Source organism: Gouania willdenowi, chromosome 1, assembly GCF_900634775.1.
Source record: "Gouania willdenowi chromosome 1, fGouWil2.1, whole genome shotgun sequence".
Classification (NCBI taxonomy): Eukaryota; Metazoa; Chordata; class Actinopteri; order Blenniiformes; family Gobiesocidae; genus Gouania; species Gouania willdenowi.
The window spans coordinates 14,932,316-14,951,329 of NC_041044.1; the positions used below are offsets into that span (position 1 = coordinate 14,932,316).

At 38.5% G+C, this 19,014-nt stretch overlaps 2 protein-coding genes across 3 annotated transcripts; both read right to left on the minus strand.

Moving 5' to 3' along the window:
* Positions 1-312: 312 nt before the first annotated feature.
* gpank1 (G patch domain and ankyrin repeats 1) lies at positions 313-6,855 on the minus strand. 2 transcript variants are annotated; one of them, XM_028450026.1, is made up of 5 exons: positions 6,594-6,855; positions 5,594-6,031; positions 3,605-3,746; positions 3,448-3,523; positions 313-948 (listed from the first exon to the last, which is right to left on the minus strand). In XM_028450026.1, the coding sequence occupies exons 2-5, from the start codon at positions 6,014-6,016 to the stop codon at positions 507-509; spliced, it is 1,083 nt and encodes a 360-aa protein (XP_028305827.1). In that variant the 5' UTR covers positions 6,017-6,031; positions 6,594-6,855; the 3' UTR covers positions 313-506. The 2 variants fall into 2 exon arrangements, with proteins under 2 accessions (XP_028305827.1, XP_028305819.1); XM_028450018.1 differs by having other exon boundaries at positions 6,651-6,854.
* Positions 6,856-9,328: 2,473 nt separating this feature from the next.
* Positions 9,329-17,709, minus strand: LOC114472118 (zinc finger protein 585A-like). Its single transcript, XM_028461230.1, has 2 exons — positions 17,528-17,709; positions 9,329-13,792 (listed from the first exon to the last, which is right to left on the minus strand). The coding sequence occupies exon 2, from the start codon at positions 13,681-13,683 to the stop codon at positions 10,570-10,572; it is 3,114 nt and encodes a 1,037-aa protein (XP_028317031.1). The 5' UTR covers positions 13,684-13,792; positions 17,528-17,709; the 3' UTR covers positions 9,329-10,569.
* Positions 17,710-19,014: the final 1,305 nt, after the last annotated feature.

Sequence of the window (19,014 nt, forward strand, 5' to 3'; positions counted from 1 at the left end):
TTGCTGTAGAATCATTCATTGTAGTTGCTGGGCCCCCCTTTGTTCATTTGATGAATAACAACTCAGATTACTGGCTTTAATCATGACCTTACCTCTACTCCCATTTGAGGCCACAAATAAGTGAGGTGTGCCATAACAAATAAAACCTCTCAAAGCAAAGGTAGACTACCTTATTACGTAACCTGCTCAGCAAGTCCAGGAAAAATGTGACAGAACAGATCACGTGTGAATGTGTGGTAAATCAGATGAGAAGGTGTTTTCACTGGTAAATATTGTGTAACTTTGAAAAGCCAAAGAGAAAATGCTCAGGGAAAGATTTATCTGTGTTTTTATTGAATGTGACTAATGACTTTGGAGGTCAACAGTTAATGTTGCAATCAACTCCATAAACGGTCATGAGTCATTCATTGAAACAGGGCCAAGGCTGTACAGAGGCTGTTTGTCACAAATTTGCAGGCTGTGATTATCTGCATTCTATATTTTAACGAGTCTGAAGAAAAAAGGTGTTACAGATAAAAAGAAGTGCGAAAATCTCGTTCCCAGTTCTTATCGCTATTCTCTTTCCTTTGGAATTCTTCCTTCACTTGTCTTTTCTGTTTTCTCTCCTCTTTCCTTCTGAACCGTGATTTTACTGCTTCTTGGTTTCTGGCTGCGAAGTGAGTAACTCTGGCTCTTCGTGTCTGTCCGTATCCTAGACCAGCCTGGTCCCTCTTTAACACAGTAGCCACTGGTTGTTTGGTCCCCTCTCCCTCTGGCCCCAGGCCAGTCCCTGGTTTCCACCCACAGCGCAGCATCATCTGGTAGCTGTTGCTGGAGGATGGGAGGCAGTAGTTGGGGGTGGGCGGGGCACGCCGCAGACTGAACTGGTGCACGGTGGAAGAGATGTGAGACGAAAGGCCAGTGGTGAGCTCACAGCGACATACGTTGCACCACTGAGGCTGGTGGGAGCTAAAGATGAAAATAAAAAAGGAAATCAGAAGTCCTGCAATAACAACAGACTATTCTGTCAATATCTAGTTCTAACCTTTTGAAGCCAGTATGACACTGAAATTGGGCTGCATGATTTATCATCTTCAAATCAAATCCAAATTTTAAAATCTGCAAAAGCCTTTTTTCAACTTGAATCTACTTCACTTGGAGGTTTTTTTTTCTTCAAAACACTCCATGTAAAGAGTTTCTCTAAGAACACTTTACAGAAAATGATTGGACAAGCACAAAGTTCATACCAGCTGTAGCTTTACGGCCTAACGTTTATCTAATTGTAGAAAATGATTAATCAATATTGCACAGTCAAGTCCAGCTATTGCTATAATTACTGCTGAACTTGACTTTTAGACCAGTCCTTCCCAAACTTTATTGCCCCGTGTACCCCTTAGCTCATGTTATACATTATTTATTTATTTGTCTGCAGACTCTTCGAAACTTTTTCCTGTGTCTAGTCCAACATTAACCTTGAATTCAGGCCTTTTTATTCATTTATTTCTGATGTTTTGCTCATTTTAGTTGAATTCACCAAAAACTAATACTTAAAGAGTAACTAAACCCTAAAACCACTTTTTCTGCTGAACACAAATGTATTTGGGTATGAAGTAGCATTGTTAATTAATCCAACTCTCAACATTTTAGTTCAAGTATTTAAATTTGGCATATTTTGCTGTAAAATGTCAGTGACTGCCCTCTATGGGTTGAAATTTAAATTACAATTAATTTTTGCTATTGGCTGAGAACAAGATCATGTGACATTTTGAGACCTCTTGCTTCACAAACAAGCACTGTTAGCCCCGCCCCTTTTATAAAAACTAGCACCTGTGGGCTCTACAATCTGTGGTGAGTAGGTTGGACTGAGCGATAGTGTTGTGTTCAAGACCACACTATCCGAGACCAGAATGCACCGAGACCAAGACTCCGGGAGCCAAGACCAAGACCATAAACATTTTTTTAATGTAAAAAAATATATAAATAAATAAAAATTATGACAAGGATCGACAGTTAAATAACATTCTCTCTTTAGTTTTAGTTTCTTTTAAATACATTTGACGGACAAGAAAGGTGCCAGCAAAAAAATGACTAAAATATTGAAACTACTACTGATAAATTCACAATTATTCTACATATTTGAAAACAAGATTTTTATGTCAGCTGAATGTACAGCAAGTGTTTAAAAGTATTTCTGCCAAGAAATAACATGGCTGGTCACCTACACACTGCAGAGTGTTTCCTCTTTGCTGTCCTTTTACAAATGTGGTTCGTGAAATCAAATTTCACAACCAACAAGTCAGCGGACATGTTTAACTCCCGCCTCTCTCTCCTGCTTGTGTGTGTGTGTGTGTCACACACGTCACTCAGTCACATTAAGGAAGGTTGCGGTCATTAAACGGGGTGGATTAAAGAATGAATAAAAGATTGTTTTATCCCGTTCTTCTCTGTGTTATTATCACATTATAAAAAAGTTTAAAAATAGCAGGAATTAGTGCTGGTCTCGAACGGTCTTGAGGGAAAATCCCGAGTCTGGGCAGCCTGAGTCCGAGACAAGACCGAGTCAAAATGCTTCCGAGACGAGACCGAGACCTTTAAAATGTGGTCTCACGACTGGTCTCGACTACTACAACACTATTGAGAGAAGAGGCAATACAGAGGTATATTGAGTAATGAGTAGTAATTAGTTAGCATAGCATAGATTGTTCATTGGAGATTTTATAGTACAAACTGGGCGTGTCTTAACTGCTCCAGGAGCCCCGCCCATAGTCAAGGCATTTTTTTTTTTTAAATTTCCCTCCTAGTGGCAGATCAGGAGAAAGCAGGGGTTTAGTTACTCTAATGAAATACTACATTTTCTTGTAATTTTTGAAGCAGGAATATTTCATGCCGTAGAGGCCATTTTATCACACCTCTGACAATAGGAGACAACAGTTAGCCATTTGTTTGATCTTGAGGTAATCATAAAAATTCCACTTTAAATTACATTCATTGTCTTGATTTTGGAGATCGAGCCTTATCGAACCCATGTTCGAGACACAGTTAGAGGTTTAGGAGAACCCACTGTTCCACAAATTAAAAAGCATATGAAATTATGGAGAGGGTACACATGACTTGACAAAAATACAAAGGGGTTACACTGTACACTACACAAGACAGAAAAGATTGGGAACCACTGTCATACAGCAACTGATCCTTTGGTCACACTGAGAGGTGATGCAGAGAAACTGCTGATAATGTGAAACTAATTAGTTTTCAGAGATGTTTAAAACTGCTGGAGACGAACAGTTGTTATTATATAAAGACATGTATAGGCCTTCTAGATTAATAAATCAAACATCATTTGTTAAGTAAAAATGTGTAAAAAGTTGCTGATGCAAAGATTTGTGCCAAGCAGAAATTAATTTTATGATGCGAGAAGGAATTTTTGTTACACCGTGAATAATGTCAAAGTGTTCTTCAGGTACCAACCTGCTCTCACAATGTGAGATCCTCTGTGTATTTCTCCCGAAGCTGAACAACTCCTCCAACACCTCACTGTGGCCCGCTAGGAGAAAATAGGACCAAACAAAGGTAAATGAGCAACTTCATTTACCAAACAAAAACAAACCCACTGAGAGCTACATACCCTCTTGTGCCAAGTCTTTAGCATCTCTGCCCTGCATGTCAACCACTCCCACCCAGGCAGCTCCATGGTGAAGCAGCAGCCGCACAGCCGCCGTCTGTCCCGACCAGCACGCGCACATCATGGCCGTCCACAAGAAACTGTCCTGTTTTCATAACAGATTTTGTAAGATGTAGACAAGGAAGGGAAGAACAGAACATTTTGGTTGTCAATGAGCAATAGAGTGGTTGCTGTGTTGCTCATGTTTTCTGTAATAAACTCACAAAAGGAATAGAGTAGAGGGATGATGTGACATGTACGTTTATTTAAGCTGAAAGTGTAAATGTGAATAGAAACAGTACAACTAAATATTTGTAAAGCCTCACAGAATGAGGTTTTCTGATGAAATGACTGAAAAATGACAGATTTAATGTTCTGTTATCCTTCAGAATGTCATCATCCTCATCACTCGACCGTGGGCGACCGTGGCTCAGGTGGTAGTGGGTCGTCTTCTGATCGAGAGGTTGGGGGTTCGATCCCAGTACCTGACTATGCGTCGAAGTGTCCTTGGGCAAGACACTGAACCCTAAGTTGCTCCCAGTGGTCGACTAGCACCTTGCATGGCAGTCCTGTCCCACTGGTGTGTGAATGTGAGAGTGATTGGGTGAATGAGCTGATATGTAAAGCGCTTTGAGACTGCTTCAGTGTGGTGATAAAGCGCTATATAAAATCAAGTCCAATCAAGTCCATTTAGTCCATCACTCTCCTCCTGCCTCCATTTCAAAACGGTAGAAAATTATGAGGTAGTATGAGCTACCTCATGCATTAGTAGCTTGCATTAATTATTACTGGATTATCTCTAAAAAAAAAAAAGAGATGTATCTTAAGAAACTTCCTGGTAAAATAAAGGTTGAACATCCTCATTTATCATTAATAGGGTTTAATGTGTCTACTTAATATTCAACAGGGTGCTACAGTCCAAAATGTGCAGTAAATGTCATTGATCTCATTTGTCTGTGCAGGTGATTTGTATGATAATAAATGTTTAGATTTCTCAGTCTACGCTCTGCTCGGAACTTTCATCACATTAAAGATTGTCCAAAGATTGCTCTGTTTTCATTTAACTCATTCTTCTTACCTCTCCCTCATAGTTTCTGTCTAAATAATATTCTGGTCTTTCCTGTGTCACTCCCACTGAGCAGAGCTGCTGAGCTCGCTGTGCTGAAGCCCCGCCCCTCTCCACTCAGACGTAACCAGGCAGAGTCACACACGTATGACTGAAAACCTAAATTAGTTCTCGATTAGGTGCAGACTCCCGTCATTCACTTCAATCCATTCCCAAATATTAGGTGCACAAGTCCGCGTTGGTTATATTGGACCATGCATGCACAGCACTTTCATGCAGCCCTGGCTATAACCATGTTTTACACTTCTGTCTGTGTACATATAGGATGTAGAAACAAACTTGTATTTAATCTATTGTTGTTACTTTATCATGTGCAATGCAAAAAATAGAAGAAGAAAAGAAGTGGCTTGTTTAGAATTGGCCGTGGCTATGGATACGTTAAACGGATCAATGGACTGCCACTCTATGCATACGCAGCGACCCCATTGGCCAGTTTAGATCACGTGATAGTTACACCATGTGACTTAAAGTTCCGTCAGTTGTAATTTGGTCATATTTATTTTTACCTACCCCGCTAATAACCCTTTTATTTTAGCCCTAACCCTACAATGTTTATTTTTTTTGGATATGTATATTTAAAGGTGGAATTAGCCGTGTTAAATATGTTAAAGTGAAAAAATATATTAGACAAAAGTGGGTTTAAAACCCACGTTTGCGGAAGGAAAAATCCTTCAGTACGGCGCCTTAGACCACACGGCCATCCTGACACGGTGAAAACACAGGCACATTACGCTTATGTAGAAAAGGTCCGGAAACTTACCCATAGTCCCAGGGGCTATGGCTACGTTTATTGTATCTCTAGACACTTTATCATTTTAAAACTTTACCTGAAAGTTGATGTCAACGCCCCTTGAAAGAAGCTCTCTGAGTTCAGGGATGTTGCCCTCATGTGCATAGCGCAGCAGCCTGAGCCCCTGCAGCATCGAGGACCGTGCTGAGATGCTCCTCTCTCCCATCTGTCTGTCTTCTGTTGGACCACCGATTCGTCTTTGAGCTGGAGATTCAGGTTGACCAGGCTGCCTTCCTGCAGTCCTGAGCCTCCTCCCCTGTCTGACACTGGGAACTCTGGTCCTTGGTCTGATCTCATGGCCATCACGGTGCCTGGACCCAGTTCCATCGTTCAATAAACTCTCATAGAAAAGACGGGCTTCTTCTCCACTAAATGTGGTGTTGGTTTTAGTAATGGAAGGCTTTGGTTCAAAGCTGAATGCATCTGCACCACTGGCAGGAGTGAAGCCTATCACAGCCATGCAAAGAGGGTGGAGCTGTAGGAGGAACAGGAAACATTAGTAACTTACAGTCAACACAAACATGCAGAGCATTTACAGCTACAGCTGTGTCAATGTAATGTTTAGTTTTTCTCTTTGGGGTAGGTAAACCCCATCCTGTTAAAGCATTTATAATAAGTACACATATCTAGGCAAAGCTGGTACACAACACACAAAAAGGCTGGAAATCACTGTCCTTGTTTACAAGGCCGCATCCAAATAAAAACAAGGCAGTGGCTATCCGTACGGTTGCCGTATCAATACATAACTAAGACTAAGCATAACTCTAAAAATTGTTGCGATATAAGGTTATAACCTAACCCTAAGACGCTAAGTACTTGTACTTCGGTAAACGTACAGCGCAGTCAATCATTAAATACATTATTATTACCACGAGGAGTGTAAATGAATGTGTTGTTGACCGACTGGCGGATACTAGCTAACAGCTAACAGCTAACAGCTAACAACAGTCATTTTGCTAACATTAGCTTTAGACGTTCTAAACCCGGCTAATGAAAATCACTTTGTTATGAAGAGTTTGACATTATTGTTCACTTACGATAAACGGAAACGCAGGATAGCAGAGGTTAAAAAGAAACACAACAACAACCCTTACACAAGATTCTTTTCTTTTCTTCTTCTTCTTCGGAGTTTTACAGCATTTGGCACCTTTATGTTGTATTACTGCCTCCTTCAGGTTTTAAACGGTCTAAAAAATATATCTATATATATCGAAAGATCACCTTCCTCCTCTCATCTTGCCTTTGATCTTTATTTCTGTTCGCCAGTGCATTCATATTCCTTTCTATTTCCTACTTCCTGTTCCTGCTTTCGGTTAATACATGGTTCACAGTTTCCTTCTCCCCACACTGACAATTTCCTACTGAATGTTACATTGTTTTTCCATTATGAATATGGGTGCTTAGTTTGTCACAAACAACACAAAAATAAAAATTGAATTCCAACAATTATCATAACTTTTGACAGTTTAAGATGTATTTTTCTGAAAACGTTTTTGAGATAATTGATGTTTATTTCCGCTAAATTTGCATTGAGACAACATTTTATTTAAAAAAATCTATGACAGGTGACAAAGAATTTTTGTTTCTTGTCTTTTTGTGTTTTTTGTTATTATTTTTCATTGTGAGTTTAGTGATGTTGTTCATAATATATATGGTTGTTGTGTTAAAATTACACTAACTTTGAGGTTTTTACTGTAAAGATTAATGCAATAGTAATAGATTTAAAGGCTACCAAACACAGAAGATTAAATCAAACATAACCATTTCACTCATACGCATACGCAAAAATGCTCTGATATAAACAGAGTATAAACTTGTCTGTTTTGTCATTATTCCGGTGTGAGCTAGAACACCATATAAATACATTTTCCTATCCTTGTTCTGTTATTCCATTTAACATAATGTATCATACAATATATCTTTATGTGTTTTGGCTGCTCCTGACTTGACAGTTGATAATGTTAATACTAAATCACTACAGATGAGAATAAGATAGGACAAAAGACCTTTATTATATAATATCTATGATAGGACCATTATCTTATTTATTGAGTCATTAATACTATAGTAAGCAAAGAGGTGAAAATAATGAATTACAACTACTCACTGTAATTGAGTTGCTTTTATGGGTACTTGTACTTTTTTGAGTATATTTGTAAATCAGTAATTTTACTTGTATGTTTTAAAAGTAATATGTTACATTTAGCCAACTAACCGTCACTGAGTGAATTATTATTATTTTATTTCCGTTTCATGGTGTGTTCATTACAGAAGCGTAGAGCTGCCACAGGGAAAATATATATTGGATCACAATATTGTATGAACAATATCATTTTATACAATATAGTGATGCAATATAATATATTTTCCCTGTGGCAGCTCTACGCTTCTGTAATTTATGAAGGCACATAATCCATATGTTCTTAGTCATGTCATTTCTGATAAACACCCAAACGTGCACTTTCTTGGGTTCGGGTTGTGGTTTCTACCTATTATGATGTGACCCACATGGCACATAAGCATGGCACTGTTTTAGAGTTCATATTTTTTCTTTTAAATTAAATTCATTGGTCATTTTATTTAAAAAAAAAAAAAACAATAATTGTACATTGTGAAATATAAATAAAGTTCCAATTACGCAAGATTTTGTCTCTTCGTTTTTAAGTTTATAAATGAGATGTTTACTGTATGCAAGGAAATCATGGCAAGATTTATGACCAAAAATAACAGTGGAGGGTGAAAGTAACTTTTACTTTGAGTATATAGTATGGCCTCTTAAATTATTTCCTTACAGCTTCAACAAATCCTTCCTTTAATCATTTTACTAAAAAAAAACACAGAATTTAAAAGACCATTTATTTCCACAGATCTTAATTATCTTGCTTCATCCATTCTTGTAACATGATCAATGTATCCATATCTACCTTGCATATCGCCCCACACTACTGTATAAATAATGATCTTTCCATATCTCCTAATATATTTACGCGTCATTTATCACAATTGCGTATTTTGTAGGACTAAAGGTTTTTTTCTTTCTTTTCATGCTAATGCTGTACTTGTGCAGCTGCTCAGTCCCTACTCATCTCTACTACTGTACCAGAACAGTAATATTTATCAAGACTTGATCACTTCAATACTCAAATTCTAAATTGTTTTTCTTTTTAATCATTACGACGAAGAAAACAAACAAATACATTTTTCACCCTACCAGGTGTAACAAACTTAAGATATTTTGTGACAGTGATCCTTCAATGTCCTGTTGTACAGGAATGAATGAATGAGTGCCTTTATATTTTACCTTTCATTTGTGTGAACTCCCTACATAATGCAGCATTTGATCAATGTAAAATACAACTACTTGTTTACAGTACGAAGAAGAAAAAACAGACACTTAATACATAGAGTAAATGTGATTTTTAATATGGCACCTTTTCAACAGAATTGTTACAAAATATTTTCTCAAAGCATTTAGAAATGATTAAGGAATACAATAAAAGTCTGTCAATATGAATCCAGAAATGTTCCGCTTGAGAAAATGCCAACAAAATTTTCACCAAAGGACAATATTGTTATTTTTTTTTTAAAAAAAATAAAGTTACACACAAATTTCTCAATTGTGTAAAAGTTTGATAAAAGAAGAAACAACTTTTTCAAAGACAGAAATCACAATAAGAACAAATCAAAAACAACTGTTTTAAAGAGTTTTACTTACATTTTCAAAAAAGTATGTCAAAAAGCAGCACATAGAAATTATAAAATAGATGTGGTCACTTCCTGGAACGTTTAAAGTTGAGGTGAACAGTTTAGGGCTGTCTGTTCAGCAATGTAGCATTATAAAATCTAAATCAATGATAAATAATTCAACTAAGAAGGCATATGCAGCCTATTTAAGTACAATTATTCTATATACAAAACTATTAGGACTGTAATTTGCTTTTGGCTTGGTGTGATTGATAAGAGGCTGTGGTTCAGGGTTGCTTTATATAATGGCTTTCTTACAACTTCACATTCTGTTATAAAATTATTTAAATCACATTCACACAGTGGTGGCAGATTGGGACTTGCTCTGTGACGTTAGCATGTTCTTCTCGTGCTTCCGTAGGTTTTTTTTTTTCCAGGTACCATAGATTATTTGCACAGTTTAAATATTCGTTGGAATTTGAAAGATTACACTGCAAAAAACCAATTTCAAGGAAGTTAAAAAAAGAGCTTTGTATCAAGGAAATAAGTCTTACTATTAGTCATAAACGAAGATTAATCTTATCAACCATGTTTTGCCTTGGAAAAACAGTATTTTTAAGGTCCCATATCATGCATTATCCACCCATCTCCATTTGTTTAAAGAATCCCAAAAACATAGAGGTTTATTTTCCCAAACTTGTCTGTTTTCCAGAGTTTTAGCCTCTGAAAAGTCACTTTCTGACTGTTTGGTACATGTATATGCATATTCATGAGTGTCTATAGACGCGTGCCTCGCTCTGAGTGCAGCAGGCACTTCCTGGAGGAGGCGGTTCAGACTCTATTGACGTCCCAAAAGTTGGAACCGGAGGGACCGTTCGTTTTTCAGAAGAGGGCAGAGCAGCAGCTCAGAGAGCAAGATTAGTGAGGATTGCTCAGAGATGCAGGAAGGAAGCCCAATAATACTTTGGAGGTGTTTTTGATAAGGAATTAACATTGTAACAAAGCTAAAGCTCAAAAAAGTTGATTTGCATGATATAGGACCTTTAAGAAATTACAGCTAACATTTTCCAGATTAGATAATACCAGCTAAATATTGAACTAAAATGAACCAAAAACTAAAAATAAAATGATTTTATAATAACACCCAGTGGAGCAGTAAGATTATTTGTCTTATTTTAAAAGTAAAACCACGTTAACAAAAATCTAACTTTAAACTTGTTATGAAACTATAACTGTACATCACCAGAGTTCTCTTTAAAACCATTTTCATGCAAAATGAGTAAACAGCAATGTTTCGAAGTACAACCATCTTCACTGTGTTCTGCTTTCCTACTGGTGGTGTTTTCGAATGTGTCTGTTTCGGTCTCCAGTCTGAGTGAAGGTCTGTCCACAGTGGAAACAGGAGTAGGGTCTCTCTCCTGTGTGGATCCTCATGTGGACGTTGAGTTTGTCTTTGCTGATGAAGCGTTTGTTACAGCAGGAGCAGGTGTACGGTTTGTCCCCGGTGTGATAGCGTTGGTGCATCCTCAGCTCCGTCATTCGGCCGTACGTTCGGCCACATTCCGGGCACTCGTAGCTGGGCGGCGCGTCCATGTGCAGACGGTTGTGCAGGCGCAGTCCGCTGGATGTTCGGAAGCTTTTGTCGCATTGTGAGCACTGGAAGATCTTGTCTCCTGTGTGGACGTGGAAGTGTAAGTTGAGGCTGGCTGCCGATGGGAAACCGTTACCACAGATGGAGCAGAGATGAGGTCTCTCTCCTGTGTGGATCGTCAGATGCTTCTCAAACTTGCTTTTGTTGAGGAACGTCCGACTGCAGATGGAACAGGCCAGCGGCTGCTCTCCCTCATGTATCGTCATGTGCTTGGTTAATTCCTCAAGCAAGGCGAAGGCGTTATCACAGCGTGAACATAAATAGGGCCGCTCCTTTTTGAACTTCCTGTGTTTGAGGCAGTGTTTCTCCAGGTCTTCCCTCACCTCGAAGGTTTCGATGCAGCAGCTGCATTGGTAGGGCCTTTCCTCGGTGTGAGTGCGAAGGTGATACTTGAACGCAGTTAACTGTAAGAAGACAGTCGGGCAGTGTGGACATCGGGATTCACGTTTTTTGTGAACAATTAAGTGTCTCTTATAGTGAGACAGCTTGAGGAAGTGTTTGCAGCACAGGGAGCAGTAGTACTGCGCATGCTCATGGGCTTGCTCGTGCTTCTTTAATGCATACTCAACCTTAAACTTTTTCCCACAGGTGCTGCAGCTGTAAGTCTTCTGATGAACCACCATATGTTCCTCCAGCTTAACTAGGCTGCCAAAGTCTTCATTACACTTTGGACATGTTCCCTTGTTTTCCTTCACGTGGATCTCTAGGTGTTTGTTGAGATCCTCCGGGAAGGCGAAACTCTTCTGACAATCAGGGCATATGTAAAATTCGCCAAGTGTATCTTTGCGATGTGTCAATATGTGTCTTTTCAAATGATATAAACGACCAAATTCTCTCCCGCAATCGCTGCACGTTAGGCTGCGAGTGCCCTTCTCGATGCTCTTGTGTGTCTTCAGATGAGTTGTGAGGGCCGACTTCTCCTTAAAACTTGTGTCGCACGCTAAACAGGTGAGGCCTTCGACAGCATGAGTCTTCCTGTGTGTTTTGAGCTCCAGCCAACTGCTGTAACTTATCCCACATTTTGTGCAGATATACTGACCAAGGTTATGCTGTTTCCGCACATGTCGGGTCATGTGATAAGACTGGCTGAACGTCAGCGCACACACAGGGCAGGTGAATGGTTTCTCCTTTGTGTGTGTCCTCATATGTCGGGCGAGCTTGTTTGAGCCTGTGAACCGTTTGTTGACACAGATGGGACAAAAATAATCTTTTTTAGATCTTCGGGAATATTTTTCTTTGATTGTGTCCTGGTCCGTTTCATTAGCGTCTGAGTTCTGAGCACTTTCTTCTTCTGCTTCCTTGCGAGAATCTCCATTACTACACTCTCCATCGTCCTTTAAAAGACCTTCAAGTTTCACTTCAGTTGCATCACAAGTCTGAAAACTTTGCTTGGGGGTCGACTGGCTTTGAATGTGTGAGGCTACGTGCAAGGAAAAGGCGTGACTATCTGCAAACACTTCAAGACAATCACTACATGTCAGAATTCGCACTTTGTGTGTAATTTTGTGTTTCTGTAGTTCTGCTAAAGTCTCCAGACATTTCCCACAAGTGGGGCACACATGTGGGTTCATGGCGTGCTGGTTCCTCAGGTGTCGAGTCATGTGATAGGACTGGCTAAAGGTGGTGGAGCAAAGTGGGCAGCTGAACGGTTTCTCCTTTGTGTGCATCCTCATGTGTCGGGCAAGCTTGTTTGCATCTCTAAAGCGCCTGTTGACACAAATGGGGCAGTAGGGACCTGTAGGCTTCGAAGGAGGAGGCAAAAACTCGTCATCATCGTCATCATCATCATCATCGTCGTCCCCCACAATGGCCTCCGCTTCTTTCATTTTAAGTGACGCTGAGGCTCCAGTATCATCGTCATCACTGCCATCGTGAAGAGAGTCAGAAGGCTTTACCTGCTCACTATCTCTGTCGCAGGATACGTTATTTTTGGGTCTAATGGGTCTTGTTCTGGTTTCAGTCAAGCATGGTGTTGGTTTTACCTTCTCCTCCCCACGCCGAGGCCTCCCCCTCTTTCTTTTGACCAGAGGTGTAACCACAGGCTCTAATTCCTCTCCAATGCTGACATTGACATCCTGCGTGTCATACACTTCAGATTTATCCAAAACACGCCGAGGCCTCCCCCTCTTTCTTTTAACCTGAGGTGTAACAACAGGCTCTAATTCCTCTCCAATGATGACACTGACCTCTTGTGTGTCATACACTTGAGATTTATTTAAAACATCTTCCATCTCTTTGCTCAATAACAACGCTGCAGGAAGGGACAGCGTTTCCTTGTCAAGCTGAAGTCTTGTTCTCAGTTGTGGGTAAAAGGTTTTCCTAATCAGCTGATTCAGAACGAGCTCATCTCTCAGGTTCCCACAGTTGCAAGGCTTCAGTAGTTCATCCAATGCAGAGGCGAATTGACCCACCGTTTCCTGAGGCAGTTGAGCTCGTTGGTGGAATTTCAGGAGGTGCATTTGAGCATTGTTGTCAGAGTTGAAGTAGACTGTCAGAATGGAAATAGCTTCAGCGTAGGTGACTTCATCCAGCATCAACATTGTGCAGATCCTCTGCCCTTCAGCACCCATGCAGTTTTGTAAAAGCACACACTTGGTAGAGTCCATAAGGTCTTTTTCACCCAGGGCTTCTATGTAGTTTTCAAAAGCTTTCAGCCATTTAGACCAGAGCATTGTTGGCTGACCTGGAGCAGACAACAAAGGAGGAGGCGGGGCCCAGATGATGAGCTTAAGCTCAGGGAGTGACTCCTGTTTCATCACTTCCTCTTCAACATTCGCTGTCACCTCAGTCATTGTTGCTTTTAAAAGGTGGGTTTCAATGTTGAAAGTCCAAGTTAAAACTCACTGATGAAACATCGCTGCCCTCTAGGGTCCATTTCCACAGTCTGACCTTTAGAACCATCTGGGAAAACATTCACAAGACAGTTTTAGGCATAAAGATTTCTACTAAACAGATATATCAAACCTACACTCGGTTTACCTCACACTGTGATGTGAATGGTTTAATAAAAGTATTTCAGAGTTAAAAAAAGTGTCACAATGTATGTACACAGCAAAGAGTTTTAAACAGTTGCTAAAAAAAAGCTTTTAAACAATGAGTGCATAACACACCCTTTATAAACGTACATGTATAGTGAGTAAATAAAATAAAAAAACAATGAAATGAAACAAATATTTGGCATTACTACAAGCTTAAAACCTAATTTGTAGAATATGAAAATTAGACTAGGTTATACTAGAGCTGGGCGATATATTGAAATTAAAGATATATCAAGTTTTCTATTTTGGCAATATGAAAAATTACAATATCGATTATTTTGTTTGAAAATACTTTGAGGAGTCGCTGCTTTCACTTCTTCACAGAACAGCATAAAAAGCACAGTTAGATGGATTTCTGAAATCCATATCGGTCGATCCCTACTAATAATTTAATAATATACAACTCCTAAAACTCTGTGATGTGCTTTTCTTAACATGACTGTAGCTAGGTCAATTATATTCTAAAGCCTTTAGAATAACCAGTGCAGGAGTGTTTGAAGCAAGAGCAAAACACATTTCTATCCAGGGTTAGAGTCAATTACATTTTTCAGTTACAATTACATTTTCAATTATCCATGTTCAAATACAATTAAATTACGATTACAGTGACCAACATTTTTTCCAATTACAATTAAATTACAATAATTTTTTATCCTCAGAAAATCATTTGCAATTACGTTCTCAATTACTGAGCCTAAATATCCTAATAAAAGTTAACCTTCCTCTTGTGTTAGCTTTCTGTTAGCATCTTTTATGATAACGCGTCATAAATCAGCTGTAAAATAAAAACAAATATCTATCATCTAATTTATTTCCTATCTATTGGTTACCTTGGTAAGCTTCCTAATCAATGAATATAGGTTTTAATATTTTTGGTGTGGCCTTATTTGAGTCAGTATAGCCCTCGATTTCAATTACTTATTTATTTTAAATGGTAAAATGTGGGAAAGCTTGATATGAAACATATCTTAATAATTGTTAAGTACATATATGTAGAACTGTACATAGAACTGTAACATGGTTTCCCAGTTTTGTGTTAAATTATAATTGACAATATTTATAAAATTTTCAGGATAATTATAAAGTCAATTACAATTTAATAATGATAATGACAGCAACACATTTTTAAAATTACAATTACAATTATAATTGACACCAACCCTGTTTCTAGCACATCTCGTCAGATTTTCTGTTGCCTTTGAAATAATCAGCCAATAAGTATTCGTACAGTGTTTACATCAATTGTGTTTTAATGTTTTATGTAAACAAAAGATAGACGGGTTTCTTAAAAAAAGAAAAAAAAGCTTTAAAAAGATCAAGTTGTACTTGGTTGTAGTCCACCTGTTTTTAAGTGAACCACCGTCCATTTGCTTCCCAGGACTGATTTAAATGTGCAGTTAAAGTCTGCGTAAAGCAAATTCAGCCATTTTCTTTTAGACACATTAAATAGGTCATAAATGTATTCCATAAAAGTTGTAAAAAGCCCTTTAAGCATTTATAATGTAATTATGGAGCTATGGTTTCACAAAGTGTGTTTCAAATTTCTGTGTTTAGGATTTAATGGGTGGGTCAAAAATCATAGCCACGTTACGTAACGAAGCCATCATTAGCATGAACCCGACCCTGCTGCTGAAGCACGCCAAACTTCCGAGGCCTCCAGTGGGAGGTAGGTATCGACTGATATGGGTTTTTTAGGGCCTATAGCGATAACGATTTTTTTCCCCAACAGCCTTAGCCGATGACCAATAGAAAGTGCTGATTTTCTTCAGCCGATACTTCTTTTTCTCCCTCAATTTACATCATAAAAATTACACAATGATGATAACAAATGGTACTCAATTTAAAGTCTCAATTTAACATTTATTGAAATTAACAATGGTGAGGTAGAACGACACCAAGTAAAAAATATTTAACAAATAATAAAAACAGGGGATGTAGAACAAGAACAAGTAAAAAATAGAGTGAGATATTTCTCATGAAATATTCTGAAAAAGAACCGTTTGTCCTTGTCCTGAAATTACCTTTGACTAGTGTTGTCAAAAAACTTGATACTGAATAAAGCATCGATACAAAAAAGTGGGTATCGGATACGATACTCACTAACAAAAGTATCGATACTCAGCGCCGTATTCATCTCTTAATTCATCTACGGTTCATCTCCTGTTTCTTTTCCTCGCCTGTTTCAACTGACAACTTTATTTGCTGCTGCAGACACAAACAGACACATGTGCAGCCCCTACCCTCTGCGGGGATCGTTGATAAGGTGCACCGCCCTCCCCCTCCTGCCCTGGCTGCATTTAACTAACACCGCCTAAAACACATCAAACACTGTCTAAAATTGCCACAAAAAAAAAAAACTGCGCAAATCATCACTGACTCTTAAACACTGAGCCATCAGTGCCCGTTTAACTTTGCTGTGCCTTTGAAACTCCGTCCGTTTCTCATCAAGAGCAGCGGCGCTCCGTGAAAACATGAGTCAGCTTTAATCAATTTCACCTGCGTTTGATCAACATCTCATCAGAGCTACAGAAGATCTGTGGCTAAAGTTGTTCTGTTGTTGTGGACGAGACCATTGATGCCAGGGATTGTAGAGTCTGAAACATTGTAGTTTAACTTCTGATACTGTCAAATATTCTGGCCCCTAGTGGTGAAATAACTGATGCATCCTTGCGTCAATTTGTTTTTGTGTAATCATTATGGTGTGGAATGATGTAATCAGGATCATTTAAGTTAAGTTTTGATAAACTTAATTTAAATTAACCTAAACCTGATCAGATTCAGTAAACCATTGATCCCTGAGGGGAAATTGGGTGACTAATATTCATGCTGTTCCCATACATTTTTACAGTGGGGCAAAAAAGTATTTAGTCAGCCACCAACTGTGCAAGTACTCCCACTTAAAAAGAAAATACATATTTTCCACCATAATTTGCAAACAAATTCATTAAAAATCCTACAATGTGATTTCTTTTCCCATTTTGTCTCTCATAGTTGAGGTATAGTTGAGATATACCTATAATGAAAATTACAGGCCTCATCTTTTTAAGTGGGAGAACTTGCACAGTTCTCCCACTTAACTGTGCAAGTTTAGTGGGATATATATACATATACGTAAATATGTAGGTATTTACCCTTGCCCCCCCCCCCCCCCCCCCCGCGCCCCCCGAGTCCGACGCCCCTGCACACACGCACGGAAAAAACCAGCTGTAATGACTTAATGAGCGTTTCTTTGAGCTTGACCTGACTAACTGAACCCTTTGTGAAACATTCCTACTAAGGATAAATATGTTGAAACAATGAAATATCCGTGATAGTAATAACATTATAATAAAGCCTGAAAAATCAGGAATTATTATTAAAATGTCCTCACGTGCCTGAATGGTGCTCAGGGCGTGGTTTTAGAGGCTGGGAGGTTTGGGAAAGGACAAACTCAGCGAGGCAATGAGCTGCCATTAAACACACACACACACACACACACACACACACACACACACACACACACACACACACACACACACACACACACACACACACACACACACACACACACACACACACACACACACACACAAGGCTGAGAGAGAGAGAGAAAACTCACCGAAACAAAGTGAGCCACAGATCCAGAAGCAGCAGCTCAGAACAACACGTCTGTGGTTAATATGTCACACCAAACTACACGTTCATAGTCTGACGAACGGAACAAAACCCTAAACACAGAAATGAAACGATGGAAAAAATAACACCCGCCATACTGACTGTTCTTCCTTCCGACGCTGCAACATTTCTTTAGAGGTTTCATAGGATGAGCCACACCGCCCCTAGTGGCCCGGAGACACATTACACCCAGCCAGGGTTGGGGTCAATTACATTTTTCAGTTACGATTACGTTTTCAATTGCCTATGTTCAATTGCAATTCAATTACAATTAGTGTTGCCAGCATTTTTTTCAATTAAAATTAAATTACAATTATTTTTATCCTCAGAAAGTCAATTACTATTACAATCAAATCCTAAAGTTCAGTTACAATTAATCACAATTACTGAACCTGAAATAAATAACCTAATAAAAGTTAACTTTCTCTTATGATAACGGGTCATAAATTAGCTGTAAAATACACAAAAAAACAAATATCTATCATCTAATTTATTTCTCATCTATTGGTTACCTTGTTCGGATTCCTAATACATTAAAATATAGGTTTTGACATTTTTTGTGTGGGCATCTGGGCCTTTTTTGTGTCAGTATACCCCTAGATCTATTCATTTAAATGGTAAAATGTGGGAAATCTTGATATGAAACATATTTTAATAATTGCTAACTAAATATGTATAGAAATATACATAGAAACATAATTAAACAAGATATAATACAGTCCAAAGTTATCCCTAAATTAAGACAGCTTTATGTTTATGATGTGGAATTTTGTAACCATAAATGTAATAACACATCTATAAGAAACAGTTTTTTGAGTTCCTGTTCCACTAATTAATATTACACCCGTCATCCACAAAGATTTCAAAATTGGTGGTTAGCACGTCCGCCTCACAGCAAGAAGGTCCTGGGTTCAAGCCCTGAGGTGGACACCTGGGTCCTTTCTGTGTGGAGTTTACATGTTCTCCCCGTGCTGCGTGTGTTTCCTCCAGGTACTCTGGTTTCTCCCTACAACCCAAAAACATGACCGTAAGGTAAGGTTATACTGTATTTTGTGAGTATTTGTGTCACCTTTTCTTTTTGTGTGAGTTTCTGGATTTATGTTCAGAGTTGGTTTCTATCTAAAAGGCTTCAACTTCATATGTTCACTGTATCAGATGTGAAACCTGGCTTGTTTGTTAATGATAAGATGATTGATTTTGGTGTGAATAATATTGTTTTGTTAAGTAAATATTATATTTATAATTGTTGTTTCTTTAAATCTAAGCCCAGTTTTACCCACTGGAGGAACAAGCTTAAACTTTTTGCCACTTCTTTATATTTTCCTAAAGGCAGAAATGACTCTTGACTTGTTTCCTTTCGGAAAAAACTTGATTTATTTCAATAGCTCAATCTGTTGGTTGATTGTTAGTACATAGTTTAGCACCTTGGAT

Excerpts from the sequence above, each read along its gene's own strand:
- gpank1 (XM_028450026.1), bottom strand. The coding sequence starts at position 6,016 with ATGGCTGTGATAGGCTTCACTCCTGCCAGTGGTGCAGATGCATTCAGC. Across the intron at positions 3,747-5,593 it reads GCGTTGACATCAACTTTCAG|GACAGTTTCTTGTGGACGGC; the intron begins GTAAAGTTTTAA and ends TTATGAAAACAG. Across the intron at positions 3,524-3,604 it reads TAAAGACTTGGCACAAGAGG|CGGGCCACAGTGAGGTGTTG; the intron begins GTATGTAGCTCT and ends ATTTTCTCCTAG.
- LOC114472118 (XM_028461230.1), bottom strand. The coding sequence starts at position 13,683 with ATGACTGAGGTGACAGCGAATGTTGAAGAGGAAGTGATGAAACAGGAG.